This window comes from Chiloscyllium plagiosum, unplaced genomic scaffold, assembly GCF_037043375.1.
Source record: "Chiloscyllium plagiosum isolate Xiang-an unplaced genomic scaffold, Cpla_swu_hap1 HiC_scaffold_50, whole genome shotgun sequence".
Taxonomy (NCBI): Eukaryota; Metazoa; Chordata; class Chondrichthyes; order Orectolobiformes; family Hemiscylliidae; genus Chiloscyllium; species Chiloscyllium plagiosum.
In genome coordinates, this window is record NW_028270188.1 from 56,882,166 (window position 1) to 56,904,701 (window position 22,536).

Sequence of the window (22,536 nt, forward strand, 5' to 3'; positions counted from 1 at the left end):
TATGTTGCAGATACAAAGCCAGTTCAAACTTCCCTCATTAGATGACCCACCCATTCGGGTTATTAGTCTGATAAAGCTCTGAACTGTTTCTAACATCTTTGTCTTTCCTTAAATAAGGAATCTACTACCCCAGATGTGGTCTCACTCACTATAACTAAAGCAAACTGTTGGTGGATCATGACCAATGCGCACACACAATCCAGCTGTGATGTTTAACAACTGCTTCCATTCATCTAGCACCTTTTTAATGTAAATTACCCCGAAAGGCTCCACAATCACTGAAGTCCTATCTGAGGAGCAGTCACTGGTGTAATGTCAGGAAACTTGGCAACCAGTTTGTGCATAGCAAGATCTGATGGGCGGCAACCATTAGTGATGCTGGTTGACGGAGCAATATTTCATCTAGAGATGGATCATAATTCTATCTAAAAATTAACTTGCATCTTTTGGACATTGCTTGAAGATCAGATTTGAGACGTTTCCAGTTTGGTCTAGACCTAGTCATTAAACCGTTGGGAAACTTGTTTCCTACTCCAAACAAGTCTCCGCTTGGTTGTGTTTATTCCAACTTTTTCCCGCTTGCAAAATGTTAAGGGGAGGAGACTGGGCACAGAATCCTGTTGCTCTCCAGTTTTCCAGGCTGTTTGTGTGTTCCTGTAGGGGGGGAAAAATGATGCATTCTTTCATGTCTGCTCCTTTGATGCTGGTTACGGCCTTTAGTAAGGGCGAGTCTAGCCTTCCTCTGATGCACGGGAGAAAGCTGGATGTTACTGCGAGAACAGACAGTCATAAAGAAGATTCAACACCTCCCACCCACAGCCTGGGGTTGCCATTGATAGTCTGACTGAGCTCATTAACCCCACAAGTGACTGATTCATTTGATCCCAATTTGATTGGCGCTTGCTGCTTCTGGCTGATAGCAATGTGGTTTCACTTAACTTTGTCTCAGTGTTGGTCATGGTTTAGCTGGTAGCTCTATTGCCGCTGTGTCACAAGGTTCGGGTTATGATTTGACTGAGTGCAGAAGTCTTAAGCTGATGCTCCTCAGTGCCGAAATGAGGGGCAGTGCGCTGTCAATCGAGACCTTTCACACAAGTCGCCATCCCTGCCAATCCTGTCTGTGTTAGGCTGAGTATAAAAGATTCCTGGCTACTGATTTGAAGGAGTGTGATTGAGGAGTTGTGGAGTGGGGAGAGAGGGGTTTGATTGGCATGTAGAGTTTTCCCTGGGGCCATTGACCAACATCAGCTTTACTTTTTTTAATTAATTATAAAAAAAACTGGATCATCTTGTTTGTGGGATCTTGCTCCGTGTGAGTTGGCAGCTATGTTTCCTACTTTTCAACTTCAGACAGCACTTTGTTGGTTGGAAGGCACTTTGAGACATCCAGCAGCCATGAAAAATGCATTTAAAACGTGTGTATTTTGTTTATTTCTGAGTTAGGGAGATGAAGCCTTAAAGCGAGACCTTGATGATTATGCAATGGTGATTGAGGGTGCAAAAGCAGGGGCGAAGTACACATTCACACATCATTGAAGGTGGTGAGCAATGCACATGGGAATACTTTAGCTTTGTCAGTGAGGCATTGACAGAACGAGAAATCAGAATGAGATTGTCCCATTGTCCCACCTTTGAGGGTCATGTCTGGATCTGGGCCCTGCACTTTTGGGAAAGATATCAAGGCCCACACTGAGGGTGAAGAGGGAGATTCACCAGAACGGGACCTGGGGGTGAAGGACCATCAGTTCATGTGACAAGACTGCAGTCGTTGAGCTTATTCTCCTCCGATCTGCCGAGGTTAATGGGACACTAGGTGGCAGGTATTGAAAATTGTGACTGACTTGATAATGCAGTTCAGGAGAATTGGGACAATTTGATTGAGCAGGTCAGGCTGGGGTAATAGAATGAAAATGATCGGTAACAGAGCTAGAGGGGAGGTAAGAATCTTTTCTTCAGCCTAAGGGCTTGTTAAGATCCAGAGTACACGAACCTAGAATGGTAATGGAAATGGATTTTGAGATCTTTCAAAAGACAGCCAGATATGAACAGTAGTGGGAAGTTGTGTGTGGAGTCCGAGGAGATAGGGGAAGCGCTAAATGTATATTTTTCATCAGTATTCACACCAGAAAAAAATGTTGTTGAGCAGAGTACTGAGAAGCAGACTACTCGACTAGATGGGATTGAGGTTCACAAGGGGAAGGTGTTAGATATTCTGGAAAGTGTGAAAATAGATAAATTCCATCCATCCCAGGGGATTTATCCTAGGATTCTCTGGGAAACCAGGGAAGAGATTGCTGAGCCTTGGGCTTTGATCTTTGTCATCATTGTCTACAGGAATAGTACCAGAAGACTGGAGGATAGCAAATGTATTTCCCTTGTTCAAGAAGGGGAGTGGAGACAACCCTGGTAATTATAGACCAGTGAGCCTTACTTCGGTTGTGGGTGAAGTGTTGGAAAAGGTTGTAAGATAGAGGATTTATCATCTCTATAGAAATAAGTTGATTAGGGATAGTCAACACGGTTTTGTGAAGGGTAGGTCTTGCCTCACAAACCTTATTGAGTTCTTTGAAAAGGTGACCAAACAGGTGGCTGTGGGTAAAGTCATTGATGTGTGTATGTGGATTTCAGTAAGGTGTTTGATAAGGTTCCCTTTGGTCGGCTACTGCACAAATTAGAGATATGGGATTGAGGATGATTTAGCAATTTGGATCAGAAATTGGCTAGTTGAAAGAAGACAGAGGGTGGTGGTTGATGGAAAGTATCCATCCTGGAGTTCAGTTACTAGTGGTGTACTGCAAGGATCTGTCTTGGGTCCGCTGCTGTTTGTCAATTTTATAAATGACCTGGATGAGGGTATAGAAGGATGGGTTAGTAAATTTGCGGTTGACACTAAGGTTGGTACAGTTGTGAATAGTGCCGGAGGATGTTGTAGGTTACAGAGGGACATGATAAGCTGCACAGCTGGGCTGAGAGGTGTCAAATGGAGTTTAATGCTGAAAAGTGGAAGGTGATTCACTTTGGAAGGAGTAACAGGAATGCAGAATACTGGGCGAATGGTAAGATTCTTGGCAGTGTAGATGAGCAGAGAGATCTGTGTCCATGAACATAGATCCCTCAAAGTTGCCACCCAGGTTGATAGGGCTATTCAGAAGCCATACAGCTTTTATTAGTAGAGGGATTGAGTTTCTGAACCATGAGGTCATGTTGGAGCTGTACAAAACTCTGGTGCGGCTGCACTTGGAATATTGTGTGCAGTTCTGGTCGCCGCATAATAGGAAGGATGTGGAAGCTTTGGAAAGGGTGCAGAGCAGATTTACTAGGATGTTGCCTGGTATGGAGGGAAGGTCTTACCAGGAAAGGCTGAGGGACTTGAGGCTGTTTTTGTTCAAGAGAAGAAGGTTGAGAGGTGACTTAATAGAGACATATAAGATAATCAGAGGATTAGAGAGGGTGGGCAGGGAGAGCCTTTTTCAGAGGATGGTGATGGATAGCATGAGGGGGCATGGCTTCAAATTGAGGGATGATGGATCTAGGACAGATGTCAGAGGTAGTATTTTTACTCCGAGAGTAGTAGAGGCGTGGAACGCACTGCCTACAACATTAGTAGACTCGCCAACTTTAAGGGCATTTAAATAGTTGTTGGATAGGCATATGGACAAGAATGGAATAGTATAGGTTAGATGGACTTCATATTGGTTTCACAGGGTGGTGCAACATCGGGGGCTAAAGGGCCTGTACTGCACTGTTATGTTCGATGAAATTGAGAAGTAATTTTCACGTTTTTGTGCAGTTTCATTGCACGCTGTGACTGATTTTGTACAGTTCCTTTAAAGAGCCATCGCAGGCTCGATGGGCCAAAGTCCATGACTGAAAGGTGCCTTGTGTTGATAGCGGGTGAGGCTAGCTGTGATGTGTGGATAGGTATTTGACTGCACTTGCAGTCTCCAACTGTTCTCTCTCTCCCTCGCTCCCCCTCTCTCTTGCTCCCTCTGTTGCGTGCGCTCTCTTGAGCTCCCTCTCTGTAACAATGGACACTGACCATCATCCAGTATCTGATTGCCCAATGGCTTCACTTAAGGCAAGGAAGGGGAGAATATTTGCCTGGTCATTGTTAGTGAATGTTTCAGCAGCAGGGTAAGAATTTGCTGGTGAGCTGACCAGAACCTTGTCCTCATTCATTGCCTAAAGAAAGGCACTTTCCAGTAGTAGTCCCTGGATAAGCACCCTATTCATGTATGAATTTTCTACATTCAACCAACTTTATTTTTCATCCTCCCATAACCGGGAACAACATTTGTGACTCTTGCGCTGCTGCTCTTCCTCCTGAGATCAGCAAATAGATCTCCCATGGAGCTTAAAACGCACCTGGGTGTCCTTGGCTTGGTGCCACACCATGCCCCCTTCAGCTCCGTGATGTCGGCCAAGCTGCAATCGAATCTGCTGAAGCGAAACTGTACTCTGGAGCTGTACGTTGCACTTGCAAGTCATTCAATTTGAAGATTGAGTCACTCGCTGCTTGAAACTGTGAGCTGGTGTATTGTGCCTGCTTTTGGCCGGGAGGTTGGAACTGTTCCACAATTTGGAAGTTTACATGGATGTTCTCTGATTTGGTGAACTGTTTTCGAATTCTAGGGAGTTTTTCCGCGCAGCCTGCGACGTTCCTGAACCCGAGGAATGGTTTGACGTGGACGAGTATACCGAAATGGCCAGCCTCAACAAGCCAGTCATCTACATAACTGTCGGCGAGCTGATTAACACTCACAAGGTGAGTGGACAGGGCAATATCCTTATGGCTCCCCTGGAGGGAGGGCGAGGGCAACAAGTCAGGAATAGCACATGAGGGCTCTGAATGCTAATCTACTTCCTCCTTGTCTTGGGAGTACTGACTTGTACCTGAGAGCAGGAGGAGGCCATTTAGTCTTTCAAGTTTGCCTCACCTTTCAACAAGATCCACATTCCTGTCTGCGACGCCAAATAACTGTCAACTCCCTTATATATCAGATATCTATCTGACCCAGCTTCAGATGTGCTCAAACATCCAGCCTTCCCTCATTCCCTGGGGAAGAGAATTCTGACCCTCTTCTGATCTGTCTTGACTTTTCTGTGGACTGCTGGAACCTGCCGTCACTATCCTTTCAGCTGCGGCTCCGCCACAGGCGGGTGGTCTGTTTCTCCAAGGGAGCGCCATGCTGCCGAGGGTCAGTGCTGAGGGACCAGGGAGACCGCAGTCTCGAGCTCGAATGTGATTGCAGGCTATCTTGCTGAAGTTACGGATGGAATGTAGTAAATGAGGTGATGACACCAGTTGGACCATGATCTAAACCAACCGGAGGCTGAAAGTGCCCAGCTCATCACCTATTCCTACAGATGTCCCAGCTTCACTTGTGTGTTCAAGGTCAAATCATTTAGCTGAAGCCTGGGGCGCAATGGTTTGTGTTCTGACCCCCGTGTCTTGCCCATGTGATTGTGTAACCTATCACTTTATCAGTCGATTGAGAAGAACCTGGGGACATTGAGGGCTGGGCCAGTTGTTCAGCTGCTTCAATTTGCAAGCACCTCAAACAAAAAATTAACCCAGCCTCTCCTCTCCTCCTGAAAGCATGAGGAAACACTCGAGCATGCAGCCTGACAGTCTGCATATCACTCTTCTCCAGGTGTTGCTACTTGCGAGATCTGGCAGCTGTTGCTTTTAGGCCCTCCCCCAACCCACCCAGATCTGGACCATGTGGACATTCTCTCCATGTCCTTCTGTTCAAATGCTGCCTGCATCTGATCCTGGATTTCCCTTCTCACTCAAGTCACAACCAGTGAGTGTGATGTGAAGCTCCCTCTGCACTCGCCCGCAAACTCTCCCCCCCTCCCCCCCCCCAGATCCGTTTTCTAAACCGACCTCCAAGAGCTCCTTTCTGCTTTAACTGCTGATGCTACTCTGTGTGGCCCTTCACCAGTCTCTTTGCGCCTGTGGTGTCTAACCTTGTCCCTGTCTTCCCCAGTTGCTGCTCCAGCATCAGGATTCCCTCTTGGCCGAACACAGTGACCCTCTTCATGAGCTGCTAAGGGATCTCGGTGAGGTTCCCACAGTCGAATCACTTTTAGGTGAGTACTTCATCCTTTCTGTGCTTCAGAATCAATCTACTCCACAGATGCTGACAAGCACAAAATGACTGAAAGGAGTTTCTGATTTGACACAGGAGGTGGCATTCTCCCCCTCTCTTCCCCCCCACCTCCTCTCTCCCCTGCACCATTCTATTGGAGGGTCAGTGCTGAGGGAATGTGGAGAGTGCAGTCTCACTCTCATCATGAGCAGTCATGATGAAAAGCAGAGATATATTGAAGGGGAATACTGGTTAGGCACATGAAGGTGAAAGAAATAGAAGGTTGGGGGAGGTGGGCATGTGGGTGCAGAGCAGAAGCACCACAGAGTACATGATCTGTTGTTGTGCTCCGTCTCAATGGGAAGGTTATCAGGAGTAATTGACTTGAAATTCTCATTAACTCCGCTTCTGCTGGTTCTGAGCTGCCGCCTTATAATTCTTAGAGCACTTTCACTAATCTACAATCATTTCCCTTTCCATAGGCGAAGGTTCTGTTGATGCAAACGACCCCCGTGGCGACCAAACCATGGTCAACAAGATGGAGGTCTCACTAACGCTCACCAACAAATTTGACATCTACAAGAGCAGTGGCGATGGGACAGACAATACCAGAGGTTTGCTGCTTAGGTATGTCGGCTAGGCCAGGCCAGCTGAACATTTACCAAGGAGATGAGGTGTCTTTTCCCTTGAGAAAATGAGTTGTTCCAATTTGAAAACCTGACAGCGGATTTGGTCACAACTCCTTATTGGGGGGAGCAAAATGGGCATGGCTGTATGGAGAGTTAGTGAGACTTGTGTGACAGCTCTTTTGAGGAGCCAGCATAGGAATAATAGATCAAATGGCCTCTCTCTGCTCTGGATGTACAGCAGTTTGTTTGAGTGGCTGCAATCATTGCCATTAAGGGGAAGCCTCAGCTGTGAGCCCTATTTCATATAAAATCTCACCAAGGTCTGTGGTGGCAGGGTAGACATGCACTGAGCCAGTGGATATGGGGATCAAACCAGAGGCTCATCAGCACAGAAAGGATGGCAGCACATGGCTCAATGGTTAGCACTGCTGCCTCACAGCACCAGGAACCTAAATTTCACCCTTGGGCTGTGTGGAGTTTGCACATTCTCCCCTCATGTCTGCATGGGTTTCCTTTGGGTGTTGCAGTTTCATCCCACAGTCCAAAGATGTGCAGGTGAGGAGGATTGGCCATGGGAATTTGCCAGGATGTGTAGGTTAGGGTGGGTTAGCCATGGGAAATGGCAGGGTTACAGGGACAGAGTAGAGGGGTGGGTCTGGGTGAACTCTGAGGGTCAGTGTGGACTTGATGGGCCGAATGGCCTGCTTCCACGCTCTAGGAACTCTGATTCTAGGAGGCACTTGTGGCAACAGCAGTGTTAACACAGATTTCTGGTATAGGTAACACACAATTGGCTGTGGTTCAGGAGGCAATTATGTTGCTGTGGGATCCTCACTTGTGCAAAAACATGATGCTGCGGACATCAGGACCCTGGAATAAGAGCAATTTTTTTTAAAAAGTGGGAAATTTCTGCAGGTCAGGCAGCATCTGTGGAAAGAGAAACTGAATCAGCGTTCCAGGTTTCGTCAGAACTGGAAATAGAAAATTGAATGTTTAAGCTGTGGGTGGCTGGTAGTAGAAAATATTGGGAAGGTTGAATCTTCCCAATATTCTCAAAGGGGAGAGGGACCAGCAGGAGATCATTGTACACATTGGATATAGGAAGGGAAAAGGATGACATTCTGAAGGGAGAATATGAAGTTAGGCAGGAATTTAAAAAGGAAGTCCTCTAGGGTAGTAATATCTGAATTGCTCCTGGTGCTACGAACTAATGAGAGTAGGAATAGGAGGATGGATCAAATGACTAAGTGGCTGAGGAGCTGGTGCAGGGGAGAAGGGTTCACATTTTTTGGATCATTGGAATCTTTTCTGGAGTAGAATTGACCTGTGTAAGAAGGACGATTGCACCTGAATTGGAAGGGTACTAATATACTGACAGGGAGATTTACTAGAGCTGCTCTGGTAAATTGGTGGGGTGGGACCTAGGGAGATAATGAGGAAAGAGATCAGTCTGAGATTGGTACTGTTGGAAAAAGAAGCGAGTCAAACAGTCAGGGCAGGCAGGGAAAAAGCAGAGAATGACATAGGACTGATAAATTAAACTGCATTTATTTCATTGCAAGAGGCCTAACAGGGAAGGCAGATGAACTCCAGGCATGATTAGGAACACAGGACTGGGATATCATAGCAGTTACAAAGACGTGACTCAGGGGTGGCAGCTTAATGTTCAAGGACACACATGCTATAGGAAGGATAGAAAGCAGAGGCGAGAGAGGAGGGAGAATGGCGTTTTTGATAAGGGATAATATTACGACTGTACTTAGGAAGGATATAGCATGGGAATACGTCCAAGTGGAAGGTATTTGGGCGGAACTGAGAAATAAGAAATGGTTTGGAGGGATATGGGCCGGGTGCTGGCAGGTGGGACTACATTGGGTTGGAATATCTGGTGGGCATGGACGGGTTGGACCAAAGGTTGTTTCCATGCTGTACATCTCTATGACCTTATTGGGATTGCACCATAGACACCCCCCCCCCAATAATCAGTGCGAAATTGAGAAATTTGTAAGGAGATCTCACATATCTGTAAGAATAATAGGGTGGTAATGGTAGAGGATTTTAACTTTCTAAACATAGGCTGGGACTACCATAGTATTAAGGGTTTAGATGGAGAGGAATTTGTTATGTGTGTACAAGAAACATTTCTGATTCAGTATGTGGGTGTACCTATTATAGAAGGTGCAAACCTTGACCTACTCTTGGGAAATAAGGCAGGGCATGTGACTGAGGTGTCAGTGGGGAGCACTTTAGGGCCAATGACCGTAATTCTGTTAGTTTTAAAATAATGATGGAAAAGGACAGACCAGATCTAAATGTTAAAGTTCGAAATTAGAGAAAGGCCAATTTTGATGGTATTAGGCAAGAACTTTCAAAAATTGATTTGCGGGTGGATGTTTGCAGGTTAAGGGACAGCTAGAAAATGGGAAGCCTTCAGAAATGAGATAATGAGAGTCCAGAGACAGTATTTTCCTGTTAGGGTGATAGGGAATGCTGGGTGACTAGAGAAATTGAGATTTTGGTCAAGGAAGCATATATTTGGTATAGACAGCAGAGATAGAGTGAATCCTTAGAGTATAAGGCAATAGGAATATACTTGAGAGGAAAATCAGGAGGGCAAAAAGGGGACATGTGATAGCTTTGGCATATAGGGCTAAGAAGAATCCAAAGGGATTTCATAAATACATTTAGGACAGAAGGGTAACTAGGGAGAGAATAGGGCCCTGTTGAGAGTGTTGTGCTGGAAAAACACAACAGGTCAGGCAGCATCCGAGGAGTAGGAGAATCGCCATCTTGGGCATAAAGCCCTTGATCAGGCATCCCTGATAAAGGGTTATGCCCAAAACGTTGACTCTCCTGCTCCTCGGATGCTGCCTGACCTCCTGTGCTTTTCCAGTGCCACAATCTTGACTCTGATCTCCAGCAGTCCTCACTTTATCCTAGAGCATAGGACCCCTTAATGATCAGCAAGGCTGATCTGTCTGTGGATCTGCAGATGGTGGAGGTACCGAACAAGACATCTTGAAAAATATGCAGTTCCACACACAGATCTGCCTTCCTGATTATTAAGGGGTCCTATGGATAGGGTGAATAGACAAGGTCTTTTACCTGGGGTGGGGGAGTCCATAACTAGAGGCGGATAGGTTTAGGGTGAGACGGGAAAGATTTAAAAGGGATCTAAAGGGCAACCCTTTGACGCAGAGAGTGGTGTGTGTATGGAATGAGCTGCCAGAGGAAGTGGTAGGGGCTGGGACAGTGACAACATTTAAAAGGCATCTGGATGGGGACATGAATAGGAAGGGCTGAGAGGGATTTGGGCCAAGTGCTAGCAAATAGAACTAGATTAGTTTAGGCTATCTGGTCAGCATGGACGGGTTGGACTGAAGGGTCTGTTTCCGTGCTGTACATCTGTGACTGTATTTAAAGTAAATTGAAGTCTTCTAAGGATTGTGTTTACAATGTGGCTTCTGTCCTTTTAGCACCAAGCAGCTAATTGTGGACATAATCAGATCGCAAGCTGGAGACACGTTGGTTGAAATATTACAGACGTCTGCCTCGACAGATCAGGTAAATGTCATGGGCTGCCAGAGAAATGAGTAGCTTTGGAGCTCAGTGTGAATGCTTCAGTGAGTGCATACATGGCTGAGGTGCTGAGGACGGTTTAATGCTGCTGAGCTCAGTGAGAGGTACTCGCTGGATTTGGCCTCAGTGCCCCTCTTCCCGTCCCCAGGACTTGAAACATTAACTCTGCTTTCTTGCCACGGATGCTGCCACACCTTCTGATTTTTGCTGGCAATTTGCTTTTCGTTGCAGAGGCAAGGAATTCGTCATTGTTTCCTGTTTCTCGTCATAGAGTCACAGAGATGTACAGCATGGAAACAGACCCTTCGGTCCAACCCGTCCATGCCGACCAGATATCCCAACTCAATCTAGTCTCACCTGCCAGCACCTGGCCCATATCTCTCCTAATCCTGCCTATTCATGTTCCCATCCAGGTTCCTTTTAAATGTTGTCATTGTCCCAGCCTCCACCACTTCCTCTGGCAGCTCATTCCATACACGCACCACCCTCTGTGTGAAAAAGTTGCCCCTTAGGTCCTTTTTATATCTTTCCCCTCTCACTCTAAACCTATGCCCCTCTAGTTCTGGACTCCCCCCACCCCAGGGAAAAGACCTTGTCTATTTATCCTATCCATGCCCCCTCATGATTTTATAAACCTCTATAAGGTCACCCCTCAGCCTCCGACGCTCCAGGGAAAACAGCCCCAGCCTGTTCAGCCTCTCCCTGTAGCTCAGATCCTCCAAACCTGGCACCATCCTTGTAAATCTTTTCTGAACCCTTTCAAGTTTCACAACATCCTTCCTTCCGTCATGTTGGGAATGTGGGGTGTACTGTTAATATCACTGGGCTAGTCCAGAGGCCCCAGGTTAATGGTCTGAGTGTGGTCTGGTTTGAATCCTACCGTGGACCCTGGTGAAATTGAAATTTGATGAATAAAATCTGCACCTGGAAGCTAGTCTTTGGGACGGTGACTGGAACACTGTCCTTGATTGTGACAGCAATGTTAAAAACAAACCTCAGCTACCCTCTGAAATGGCCATGAGTGACACACTCAGTTCACGGAGCAATCAGGAATAGGTAATAAATGTCAATCTCACGTATCCCATGAATAAACAAAATTCTTTTTAAAAATCCAATCGCCTCCCCCTCCCCTTCTGTGCACCCTCCCAGGTGCCATACAAGTGTGAGATGCGAAATGAGTCACTGGAACAGTCAACCTGATGCCCTGAGCAGGACGTTTCCCAGGTCCTTCTGAGGCTGACTCCGTGCATCATCCTAAGGTTGGCCGGAAGGGAAACGTCTGTGTAAGCTTATGCTGGGGTTAGTTTGTAACTGTTAGCTTATTTTCCATCGGAGACTCAACTGTTTGTGTTTTCACCCATCTGTCGAAGTCTTTTTCTCATTGTTGTTGCTGTTTCTTTACCCACACCCCGCACCTAGGTGGCAGACCACCGCCGCCTTGTTCAGAGGCGAGCACTGCGGGACGCGCGCACTCCCGAGAAACTGAAGCGGAACCATTCCCTGGTCCACGATGGCAAGCTGTCGATCGAGGAGAAGAAGAGGAAAATCATCCGCAGCCTGAGGAAGCTGGAAGCTGCCGGAGTAATTTCTGCAGCTAATGGCTACCAGCAGCTTGTAAATGAGATCGCCCGGGTGAGAATAAGAAACTACTTTCTTGGCTTGGTGGGGCTAGGTGAGGGGCAAGTCTCTACTGCCACCCTGTCTGCCCTGGGTCTTTGGTTTACTCTCTGCAGCTTAATAGAAGCACAGTACACCTTTTGACTGTATAAACTTACAAGTGATCATAGCTGGGTCCAACGACACTTGATGCTCTAATGGCTGTCCCATAGACACAGAGCAATCAGTAGGTAGGCTCAGGAAGCCCAGAGAAATAATGCATAAAAAAGGTGTAAAATATAATTTGAATTTGGTATGCAATAGCTTGCCATGTGCTGTGTTTTGTTAAACAAGTGTATGATTTTACGATAACACATGTACAGTCTTCTCTTCTGAGATGGTGCATGTGCAGCTTTGCTACATAATCTAACCCCTAGGAATATTTGATGGGGACAGTGTAGAGGGAGCTTTGCTCTGAATCTCACCCCGTGCTGTCCCTGACCTGGGAATATTTGATGGGGACTGTGTAGAGGGAATTTACTCTGTATACAATCCTGTACTGTTCCTGTCCTGGGAATGTTTGATGGGGGAATAGTATAGAGGGAGCTTTACTATGTAATCTGACCCCGTGCTTTCCATGTCCTCAGAGTATTTGATAAGGGAGAGCGTTGAAGGAGCTTTGCTTTCAGTTTAAAAGAGTAGAGAAGGCTTTAGTCTGTGTTAAACCCTGTGCTGCCCCTGTCCTGCAGTGTTTGATAGACATATTGAAGACAAGCAATGGACCCCTCTGCGTGGTTTACATTCACCTTGATGCACAAAGTTTGTTGAAGAGAACAGTAACCTGCTCACAGTTAATGTGCATCATGAATTAATTGGCTAGGCTGTCTGTCTCTGTGTGTCTCTCTCTCTCTCTGTCTCTCTGTCTGTGTGTGTCTCTCTCTCTCTCTGTCTCATCTCCCTCCCCCCACCTCTGGGCAGCTGTGTCCATGATGCTCAGTGCCACACTGTGATGATAAGTAATCGAAGCTTGCTCCATTATTATATAATGCAGCTCCTCCTTCCTGCTGTTAGCAAATATTGAGCTTATTTGAATGCTCGATGTGTTTAATTGAAATGGTAATCTTCCGGGACAAAGGATTGTGTTTGAGGGGCTGTATTGAAGGACATTGTATTGCAGAATATTTTCTGATGGAGACTGTCGAGTGTGGATAATACGATACTTGATTGTATGTGATTAATTTTGACTTCATCCCCCCCCCAACAATCTGAGGAAGTGAAATATCGCCTGCTGTGGTCCCACAGAGAGAGGTTTTCAGCAACTGAATAAAAACTGCAATGATACCTCCGCAGTTGAATGTTCACTCCATGAGCTTGCTCGTGTGACCTTATGAGGCTGGTCAACTAGGCAGAAGCAAACTTCTGTCACCTTTTCTCATTATACCATGGCATCTGAGCATGGCTGGCATGTTGTTGCCCATCCCTAATTGTCCCTCGAGCCTAGTGGTTAGCTCAGACCATTTATGAGGGCAGTTTAGGGTTGACCCCATCGCTGTGGGGTCTGGAGTCCCGGTAAAGATGGCAGATTTCCTTCCCCCATTAGTCAACCTAATGGGGTTTTGATGCCTGTTGTCAGGGTCAATATCCCCGAGACTAGCTTCCAATTCCGGATTCGATTTATCGAATTTAAATTCCACTGGGTGGTGATGGTGCTGATGGTGGTGGTGGGAGGGGTGGGGGAGGTGGTGTGGCGTGATGGGATTTGATCCCAGTTCCCCAGAGCGTGAGTTCAGACCTCTGGATTACCAGAGATATTGCTGCTGTGCCACAGTCTCCTGCTGACAGACAATGAAGGATGAGAAGACAGTGGACTTGGAGGTGGGTACAATTACAGCAATTAAAAGGCATCTGGATCGGTACATGCATAGGGAGGTGTAGAGAGATATGGGCCAAATGCTGACAAATAGGACGAGATCAGATTGGGATATCTGGATGAGTTGGATCGAAGGGTCTGTTTGACTATATGACTCTGTGCAGGCATTGCTGACTGGGCCAGCACTTATTGCCCATCCCTAGTTGTTGTTCAGCCAAATAAGCCAGTGGGGTGTATTCTGTGCCACTCCAGGGAAGGCAGGTGAGCTCTTTACCTCATACTCCTGATCTCTCCGTCACCTCAGGACATTCAGAATCAGCGGCGCTACAGGCAGCAGCGCAAGGCTGAACTGGCCAAGCTGAGAGAGACACTACACAGGATGAATTCCAAGACAGCCTTTTACGAGGAGCAGATCGACTACTACAACCAGTACATCAGGACTTGCCTGGATAATCTGGCCACCAACGGGCAGTAAGTATCTGACTGCATATGGCAACTCGCCAATAAGGCATGGACCGTTCTGTCTCGGCTGGAATTGTGGCCCACTGGTCACATGACACAGTGCAGAAACGCATAGGTCGACAACCAGGTGGCGCACACTCACAATGTGGTGCTCATACAATTGGCAACAGAACGCAGACATTATAAATTTGAATTTGCCAAAACAGAATGCTGGGAATTATTCAGCAGATCAGGCAGCACTGGTGGAGATGAAAATGAGAGCGAATGCACCATTTGGGAGTAGCTTATGCCAGCAGCTCGTGGTGGGAATGTGGCATTGAAGCCATGCTCTTATTGTAGGGCAGGGTAGGTTAAAAGGGCCGAATGGCTCTGCACCCGTGAGTTATTTTGCACCAAGGTTGCCTGCCTGAAAATGCAAACTGGGGCTGCGTATCTGTTCTTGGTGCCGAATGGGCAGGAGAGTCCGATTCTGCTGCATGCGGTAGCCGAGGCTCCCATTCTGCGAGTAACGTCTTGTGATCTTCGCAGGGGCCCAGGGAAGAAAGCAGCAGCAGGCAAAGGGAAGAAGGGTAAAGCAGCATCTCTGAACTACACTGCGGCACACCTGCGAGAGAAGGGTGTGCTGTTGGAGATTGAAGACCTGCCCATCAGCCAGTAAGTCCAAGGCTTCTTTTTTTAGAAAGTGATATATTTCGTTGCCTGTAAATAGCAAGAGAGCAGTGTGCAAATGTTTGGAAACTTGCAAATTCAGAGCCATGGAGGTGCACTGAGTCCCTTCTCTCTGAAATGGTCTGTGCAGTGCTAACCTAGGTCAGTAGCAGGCTTGCATGGAACAGTGTTCTTCCATTTGATGTTTATCGTACTACCTGGCCCAGAAAACAGACTGAACGATACAGCTCAGTCCTGGTTGTACTGACAAAGCCCTGTAGTGCAGGGAATACAGAGAATACAGACTGTTTGTATCTTCATACTGCAGCATGATAGAACATAGAACAATACAGCACAGAACAGGCCCTTCAGCCCACGATATTGTGCCGAACATTTGTCCTAGCTTAAACACCCATCCATGTACCTATCCAATTGCCACTTAAAGTTCGCCAATGATTCTGACTCTGCCACTCCCACAGGCAGCGCATTCCATGCCACCACTCTCTGGGTAAAGAACCTACCCCTGACATCTCCCCTATACCTTCCACCCTTCACCTTAAATTTATGTCCCCTTGTAACACTCTGTTGTACCTGGGGAAAAAGTTTCTGATTGTCTACTCTATCTATTCCCCTGATCATCTTATACACCTCTATCAAGTCACCCCTCATCCTTCGCCGTTCCAATGAGAAAAGGCCTAGCACACTCAACCTATCCTCGTACGACCTATTCTCCATTTCAGGCAACATCCTGGTAAATCTTCTCTGCACCCTCTCCAAAGCTTCCACATCTTTCCTAAAGTGAGGCGACCAGAACTGCACACAGTACTCCAAATGTGGCCTAACCAAGTCCTGTACAGCTGCAACATCACTTCACGACTCTTGAATTCAATCCCTCTGCTAATGAACGCTAATACACCATAGGCCGCCTTACAAGCTCTATCCACCTGAGTGGCAACTTTCAAAGATCTGTGAACATAGATCCCAAGATCCCTCTGCTCCTCCACCTTACTAAGAGCCCTACCGTTAACCCTGTATTGCGCATTCTTATTTGTCCTTCCAAAATGGACAACCTCACACTTGGCAGGGTTGAACTCCATCTGCCACTCCTCAGCCCAGCTCTGCATCATATTTAAGTCCCTTTGCAGCCGACAACAGCCCTCCTCACTATCCACAACTCCACCAATCTTCGTATCATCTGCAAATTTACTGACCCACCCTTCGACTCCCTCTTCCAAGTCATTAATAAAAATTACAAACAGCAGAGGACCCAGAACTGATCCCTGCGGAACTCCACTTGTAACTGGGCTCCAGGCTGAATATTTACCATCTACCACCACTCTCTGACTTCGACCGGTTAGCCAGTTTTCTATCCAACTGGCCAAATTTCCCTCTATCCCATGCCTCCTGACTTTCCACATAAGCCTACCATGGGGAACCTTATCAAATGCCTTACTAAAATCCATGTATACTACATCCACTGCTCTACCCTCATCCACATGCTTGGTCACCTCCTCAAAGAATTCAATAAGACTTGTAAGGCAAGACCTACCCTTCACAAATCCGTGCTGGCTGTCCCTAATCAAGCAGTGTCTTTCCAGATACTCATAAATCCTATCCCTCAGTACCCTTTCCATTACTTTACCTACCACCGAAGTAAGACTAACTGGCCTGTAATTCCCGGGGTTATTCCTATTCCCTTTTTATGAACAGGGGCACAACATTCGCCACTCTCCAGTCCCCTGGTACCACCCCTGTTGACAGTGAAGACGAAAAGATCATTGCCAACGGCTCTGCAGTTTCCTCTCTTGCTTCCCACATAATCCTAGGATATATCCCGTCAGGCCCGGGGGACTTGTCTATCCTCAAGTTATTCAAAATGTTCAACACATCTTCCTTCCTAACAAGTATCTCCTCTAGCTTACCAGTCCATTTCACACTCTCCTCTTCAACAATACGGTCCCTCTCGTTTGTAAATACTGAAGAAAAGTACTCATTCAAGACCTCACTTATCTCTTCCGACTCAATACACAGTCTCCCACTACTGTCCTTGATCGGACCTACCCTCGTTCTCGTCATTCTCCTGTTTCTTACATACGCATAAAATGCCTTGGGGTTATCCTTGATCCTATCCGCCAAAGATTTTTCATGCCCTCTCTTAGCTCTCCTAATCCCTTTCTTCAGCTCCCTTCTGGCAATCCTGTATCCCTCCAATGCTCTGTCTGAACCTTGTTTCCTCAACCTTATGTAAGCCTCCTTCTTCCTCTTTGCAAGACATTCAACCTCCCTTGTCAACCAAGGTTCCCTCACACGACCATCTCTTTCCTGCCTGACAGGTACATACATATCAAGGACACGTCGTATCTGTTCCTTGAAAAAGTTCAACATTTCCACGACATCCTTCCCTGACAGCCTATGCTCCCAACTTATGCTTCTCAGATCCTGTCTTACAGCATCGTATTTACCCTTCCCCCAATTGTAAAACCTACCCTGTTGCACGCACCGATCTCTCTCCATAACCAAGGTGAAAGTCACAGAATTGTGGTCACCATCACCAAAATGTTCACCCACTAACAAGCCCATCACTTGTCCCGGTTCATTACCAAGTACCAAATCCAATATGGCCTCCCCTCTGGTCAGGCAATCTACATACTGAGTTAGAAAAGCTTCCTGTACACACTGCACAAACACCTCCCCATCCAATCTACTTGATCTAAAGAGCTTCCAATCAATGTTTGGGAAGTTGAAATCACCCATGACTACTACCCTGTGGCTTCTGCACCTTTCCAAAATCTGTTTCCCAATCTGTTTCTCCACATCTATAGCTGGAGGCGGTTTGTTCCCCTGGATAAATGAGGAATATATCGTGGACTCGTGCTGCTGAGTCCAAAGTTATGGGAGCCCAACTCCATGGAAATCATGGTCTGGGTCTCCATTGTGCTGCTGGTACATGGGATCTTGCTGCGTGCCATTTAGCTGCTGTATTTTACCTCCAGCTTAACCGCAGCAGCCTCCCTTCAAAAATCCAGCGGTGGCTGCTGAGCGCTCTAGAGGCTCCCCCAGAGGTGGTGAATGGCGCTGTGGAAATGCAACATGCTGGATTGTTTCCCCATGTTGTGTGGCAGTTCCTGCTACACGTCTGACTGAGTCCTTGCCACATGGCACACTGCTGAGCTTGATCCGATACAATGTGACATGACACTGGAGTGTAAAGTGAGCAATGCCAGAGGCCACTGTTTGGGATTTGGCCAAAAGACGCTTAGATATATTCGCACACTTGCATTCAACCGATTTGGTCTCAGTCTTCCAGAGGTATAGAAGTGTAAGGTCAGCAAGAGGTTGATGATCAAGGATGAAAATTCTGAAATAATTCCTGCGTATCACTGTATGTACTATTCTATCAATTAGCATCAAGCTGATCCCTCACCTTCCTGTTTGAAGCAATATCTCAATTTAAAATTCTCATCTTGATTTCAAATCTCTCTGTTGTCTTTGGACTCCTTCATCTCCTCTCGTATGCACAACCCTCCACATCTCCAGCCTCAGGACCCTACACCCCCTCCCCTCTCTGACACCTCCTCAAAGTCCCTATCCCCCTCCCTATCTCTGTCATCTCCTCCATCCCCTACACCCCCTCCTTATCTCTGTCATCTCCTCCATCCCCTACACCCCCTCCCTATCTCTGTCACCACCACGTCCAGCCCCCTACACCCCCTCCCTATCTCTGTCACCCCCTCCCTATCTCTGTCACCCCCTCCCTATCTCTGTCACCCCCTCCCTATCTCTGTCACCCCCTCAATCCCCTACACCTCCTCCCTATCTCTGTCACCTCCTCCAGCCCCTACACCCCCTCCCTATCTCTGTCACCCCCTCCATCCCCTGCACCTCCTCCCTATCTCTGTCACCCCCTCCATCCCCTACACCACCTCCCTATCTCTGTCACCTCCTCCATCCCCTACACCCCCTCCATCCCCGACACCCCGTCCCTATCTCTGTCACCACCACCTCCAGCCCCCTACACGTCCTCCCTATCTCTGTCACCCCCTCCATCCCCTACACCTCCTCCCTATCTCTGTCACCCCCTCCATCCCCTACACCCCCTCCATCCCCTACACCCCCTCCCTATCTCTGTCACCCCCTCCCTATCTCTGTCACCCCCTCCCTATCTCTGTCACCCCCTCCCTATCTCTGTCACCCCCTCCCTATCTCTGTCACCTCCTCCATCCCCTACACCTCCTCCCTATCTCTGTCACCCCCTCCATCCCCTACACCCCCTCCATCCCCTACACCCCCTCCATCCCCTACACCCCCTCCCTATCTCTGTCACCCCCTCCCTATCTCTGTCACCCCCTCCCTATCTCTGTCACCTCCTCCATCCCCTACACCTCCTCCCTATCTCTGTCACCCCCTCCATCCCCTACACCCCCTCCATCCCCTACACCCCCTCCCTATCTCTGTCACCCCCTCCCTATCTCTGTCACCCCCTCCCTATCTCTGTCACCCCCTCCCTATCTCTGTCACCCCCTCCCTATCTCTGTCACCCCCTCCCTATCTCTGTCACCCCCTCCCTATCTCTGTCACCCCCTCCCTATCTCTGTCACCTCTTCCATCCCCTACACCTCCTCCCTATCTCTGTCACCTCCTCCAGCCCCTACACCCCCTCCCTATCTCTGTCACCCCCTCCATCCCCTACACCTCCTCCCTATCTCTGTCACCTCCTCCAGCCCCTACACCCCCTCCCTATCTCTGTCACCCCCTCCATCCCCTACACCCCCTCCCTATCTCTGTCACCCCCTCCCTATCTCTGTCACCCCCTCCCTATCTCTGTCACCTCTTCCATCCCCTACACCTCCTCCCTATCTCTGTCACCTCCTCCAGCCCCTACACCCCCTCCCTATCTCTGTCACCCCCTCCATCCCCTACACCACCTCCCTATCTCTGTCACCTCCTCCATCCCCTACACCCCCTCCCTATCTCTGTCACCCCCTCCATCCCCTACACCCCCTCCATCCCCGACACCCCCTCCCTATCTCTGTCACCACCACCTCCAGCCCCCTACACCCCCTCCCTATCTCTGTCACCTCCTCCATCCCCTACACCCCCTCCATCCCCAACACCCCGTCCCTATCTCTGTCACCACCACCTCCAGCCCCCTACACCCCCTCCCTATCTCTGTCACCTCCTCCATCGCCTACACCTCCTCCCTATCTCTGTCACCCCCTCCATCCCCTACACCCCCTCCATCCCCTACACCCCCTCCAGCCCCTACACCCCCTCCCTATCTCTGTCACCTCCTCCCAGGCCCTACACCCCCTCCCTATCTCTGTCACCACCTCCCAGCCTCCTACACCCCCTCCCTATCTCTGTCACCTCCTCCAGCCCCTACACCCCCTCCCTATCTCTGTCACCCCCTCCAGCCCCCTACACCCCCTCCCTATCTCTGTCACCCCCTCCCTATCTCTGTCACCCCCTCCCTATCTCTGTCACCTCCTCCAGCCCCTACACCCCCTCCCTATCTCTGTCACCTCCTCCAGCCCCTACACCCCCTCCCTATCTCTGTCACCCCCTCCAGCCCCTACACCCCCTCCCTATCTCTGTCACCTCCTCCCAGGCCCTACACCCCCTCCCTATCTCTGTCACCACCTCCCAGCCTCCTACACCCCCTCCCTGTTTCTGTCTCCTCCTCCATCCCCTACACCCCCTCCCTATCCCTGTCACCATCTCCCAGCTCCTACTCCTGCTCCTTATCTGTCACCTCCTCCAACCCGTACATCCCTTGTCTATCTGTCACCTCCTCCAGCTCCTACAAGAATTAGAATATTTTAGAATTAGAATCATTACAATGTGGAAACAGGCCCATTGGCCCAACAATTCCACACTGATCCTCTGAAGAGCAGCCCACCCAGACCCATTCCCCTATCTTATATTTACTCCTGACTAATGCACCTAACAGGGGTATGGGTGGGTTGCGCTTCGGCGGGTCGGTGTGGACTTGTTGGGCCGAAGGGCCTGTTTCCACACTGTAATGTAATGTAATCTAATCTAATCATACACATCCCTGGGCACTATGGGATAATTTAGCATGGCCAACCACCCAACCTGCACATCCCTGGGCATTACGGGACAATTTACCATGGTCAATCCACCCTAACCTGCAAATCTTTGGACTGTGGGAGGAAACCGGAGCACCCGGAGGAAACTCATGCGGACACGGGGAGAATGTGCAAACTCCATACAGATGGTCACCTGAGGCTAGATTAAAACCCAGGTCCCTGGCGCAGTGAGGCAACAGTGCTAACCACTGAGCCACCGTGTCATCCACAAGTGCTCTCCATTCCTCCAATTTCAATCTCCTGCACAATACCCCCAAATTCCTATCGCTCTACAATTGGCAGATTGTAGGGGCCCTAAGCTATGGAGTGGCTTCCGTAAATCTCTCTGTACTTCCCACCTTTCTTTTCTTTCATTCTTCCTTTAAGAAGCTCCTTAAAACCAACCTCTTTGACTATGCCTTGAGTTGACTGCCCCTAATATCTCATTTGTCTTCAGTGTCAAAGTTTGGTTTGTACCTTGTATTCTGTATGCATGCACGTTACTTTGTACGTTACTCTTGGTACTGCTGGCTTGAAGGTGAAGCAGCCTGGAGAGATTTTCTGTATGGTGCTACATACGAAGACGGGAGCTGCTCGCCCGTCTCCTGGTGTCAGCCTTGTCTCTTCTCTTGTTCCAGATTCAGGAATGTGATTTTTGACATTGTGCAGACTGAGGAGGTGGGAGCTTTTGACGTGAAGGCTCGGTTCATGGGTGTGGACATGGAGAAGTTCCAGCTCAAATACCAGGTAAGGTCTTCACAAGTACAACCTTCAACTGATGGGTATACCTGCACACTCCTGAAGGGGGAGACCCGGAGTCACCGGTTAGTGAATTAATTTAATAGAGGTTTCATAGAATGCCTACAGTGTGGAAACACGCCCTTCAGCCCAGCAAGTCCACACTGATCCTCTGAAGAGTAACCCACCCAGACCCATTCCCCTACCCTACATTTACCCCTCACTAATGCACCTAACCTACCCATCCCTGAACACTATGGGTAATTTAGCACGGCCAATTCACCTAACCTGCACATCTTTGGATTGTGGGAAGAAAGCTGAAAATGTGTTGCTGGAAAAGCGCAGCAGGTCAGGCAGCATCCAAGGAACCGGAGAATCGACGTTTCGGGCATAAGCCCTTCTTCAGGAATTGTGGGAAGAAACCAGAGCACCTGGAGGAAACCCACTGAGAATATGCAAACTCCACACAGACAGACACCTGAGGTTGGAATTGAACCTAAGTCCCTGGCGCTGTGAGGTGACCGTGCTAACCACTGAGCCACCCCAAGCATTCAGCAGATGCTACTCAAAATCCTAAGTAAAAAAACCTGTGGATTCCAGAGATTGGAAATAAAAACCAAAGGAACACAGGAGCAGGAATAGTCCATTCAGCCTATCAAGAAGTGGAGAAGTCAACATTTTGCTATAACCCTTCTTCAGGAATGGAGGTGGGGAGTGGGGGGGGGGTGTGGGTGGAATCCCTCTCTATTTATCTGCAGCTCTCCCGACCCCCACCTCCAGTCCTGAAGAAACATTGACTTCTCCACCTCCTGATGCTGTGTTCTTCCAGT

General features: G+C 48.3%; 1 protein-coding gene across 1 annotated transcript in view; it reads left to right on the forward strand.

The window, feature by feature from the left end:
- iqgap3 (IQ motif containing GTPase activating protein 3) overlaps nucleotides 1–22,536 on the forward strand; it is a 106,049-nt gene that overhangs the window by 80,877 nt on the left and 2,636 nt on the right. The window contains 8 exon segments of the mRNA XM_087984967.1: nucleotides 4,633–4,765; nucleotides 5,994–6,096; nucleotides 6,578–6,722; nucleotides 10,201–10,288; nucleotides 11,723–11,935; nucleotides 14,074–14,240; nucleotides 14,760–14,885; nucleotides 21,607–21,715. Coding sequence (XP_087841093.1) covers nucleotides 4,633–4,765; nucleotides 5,994–6,096; nucleotides 6,578–6,722; nucleotides 10,201–10,288; nucleotides 11,723–11,935; nucleotides 14,074–14,240; nucleotides 14,760–14,885; nucleotides 21,607–21,715 — 1,084 coding nt within the window.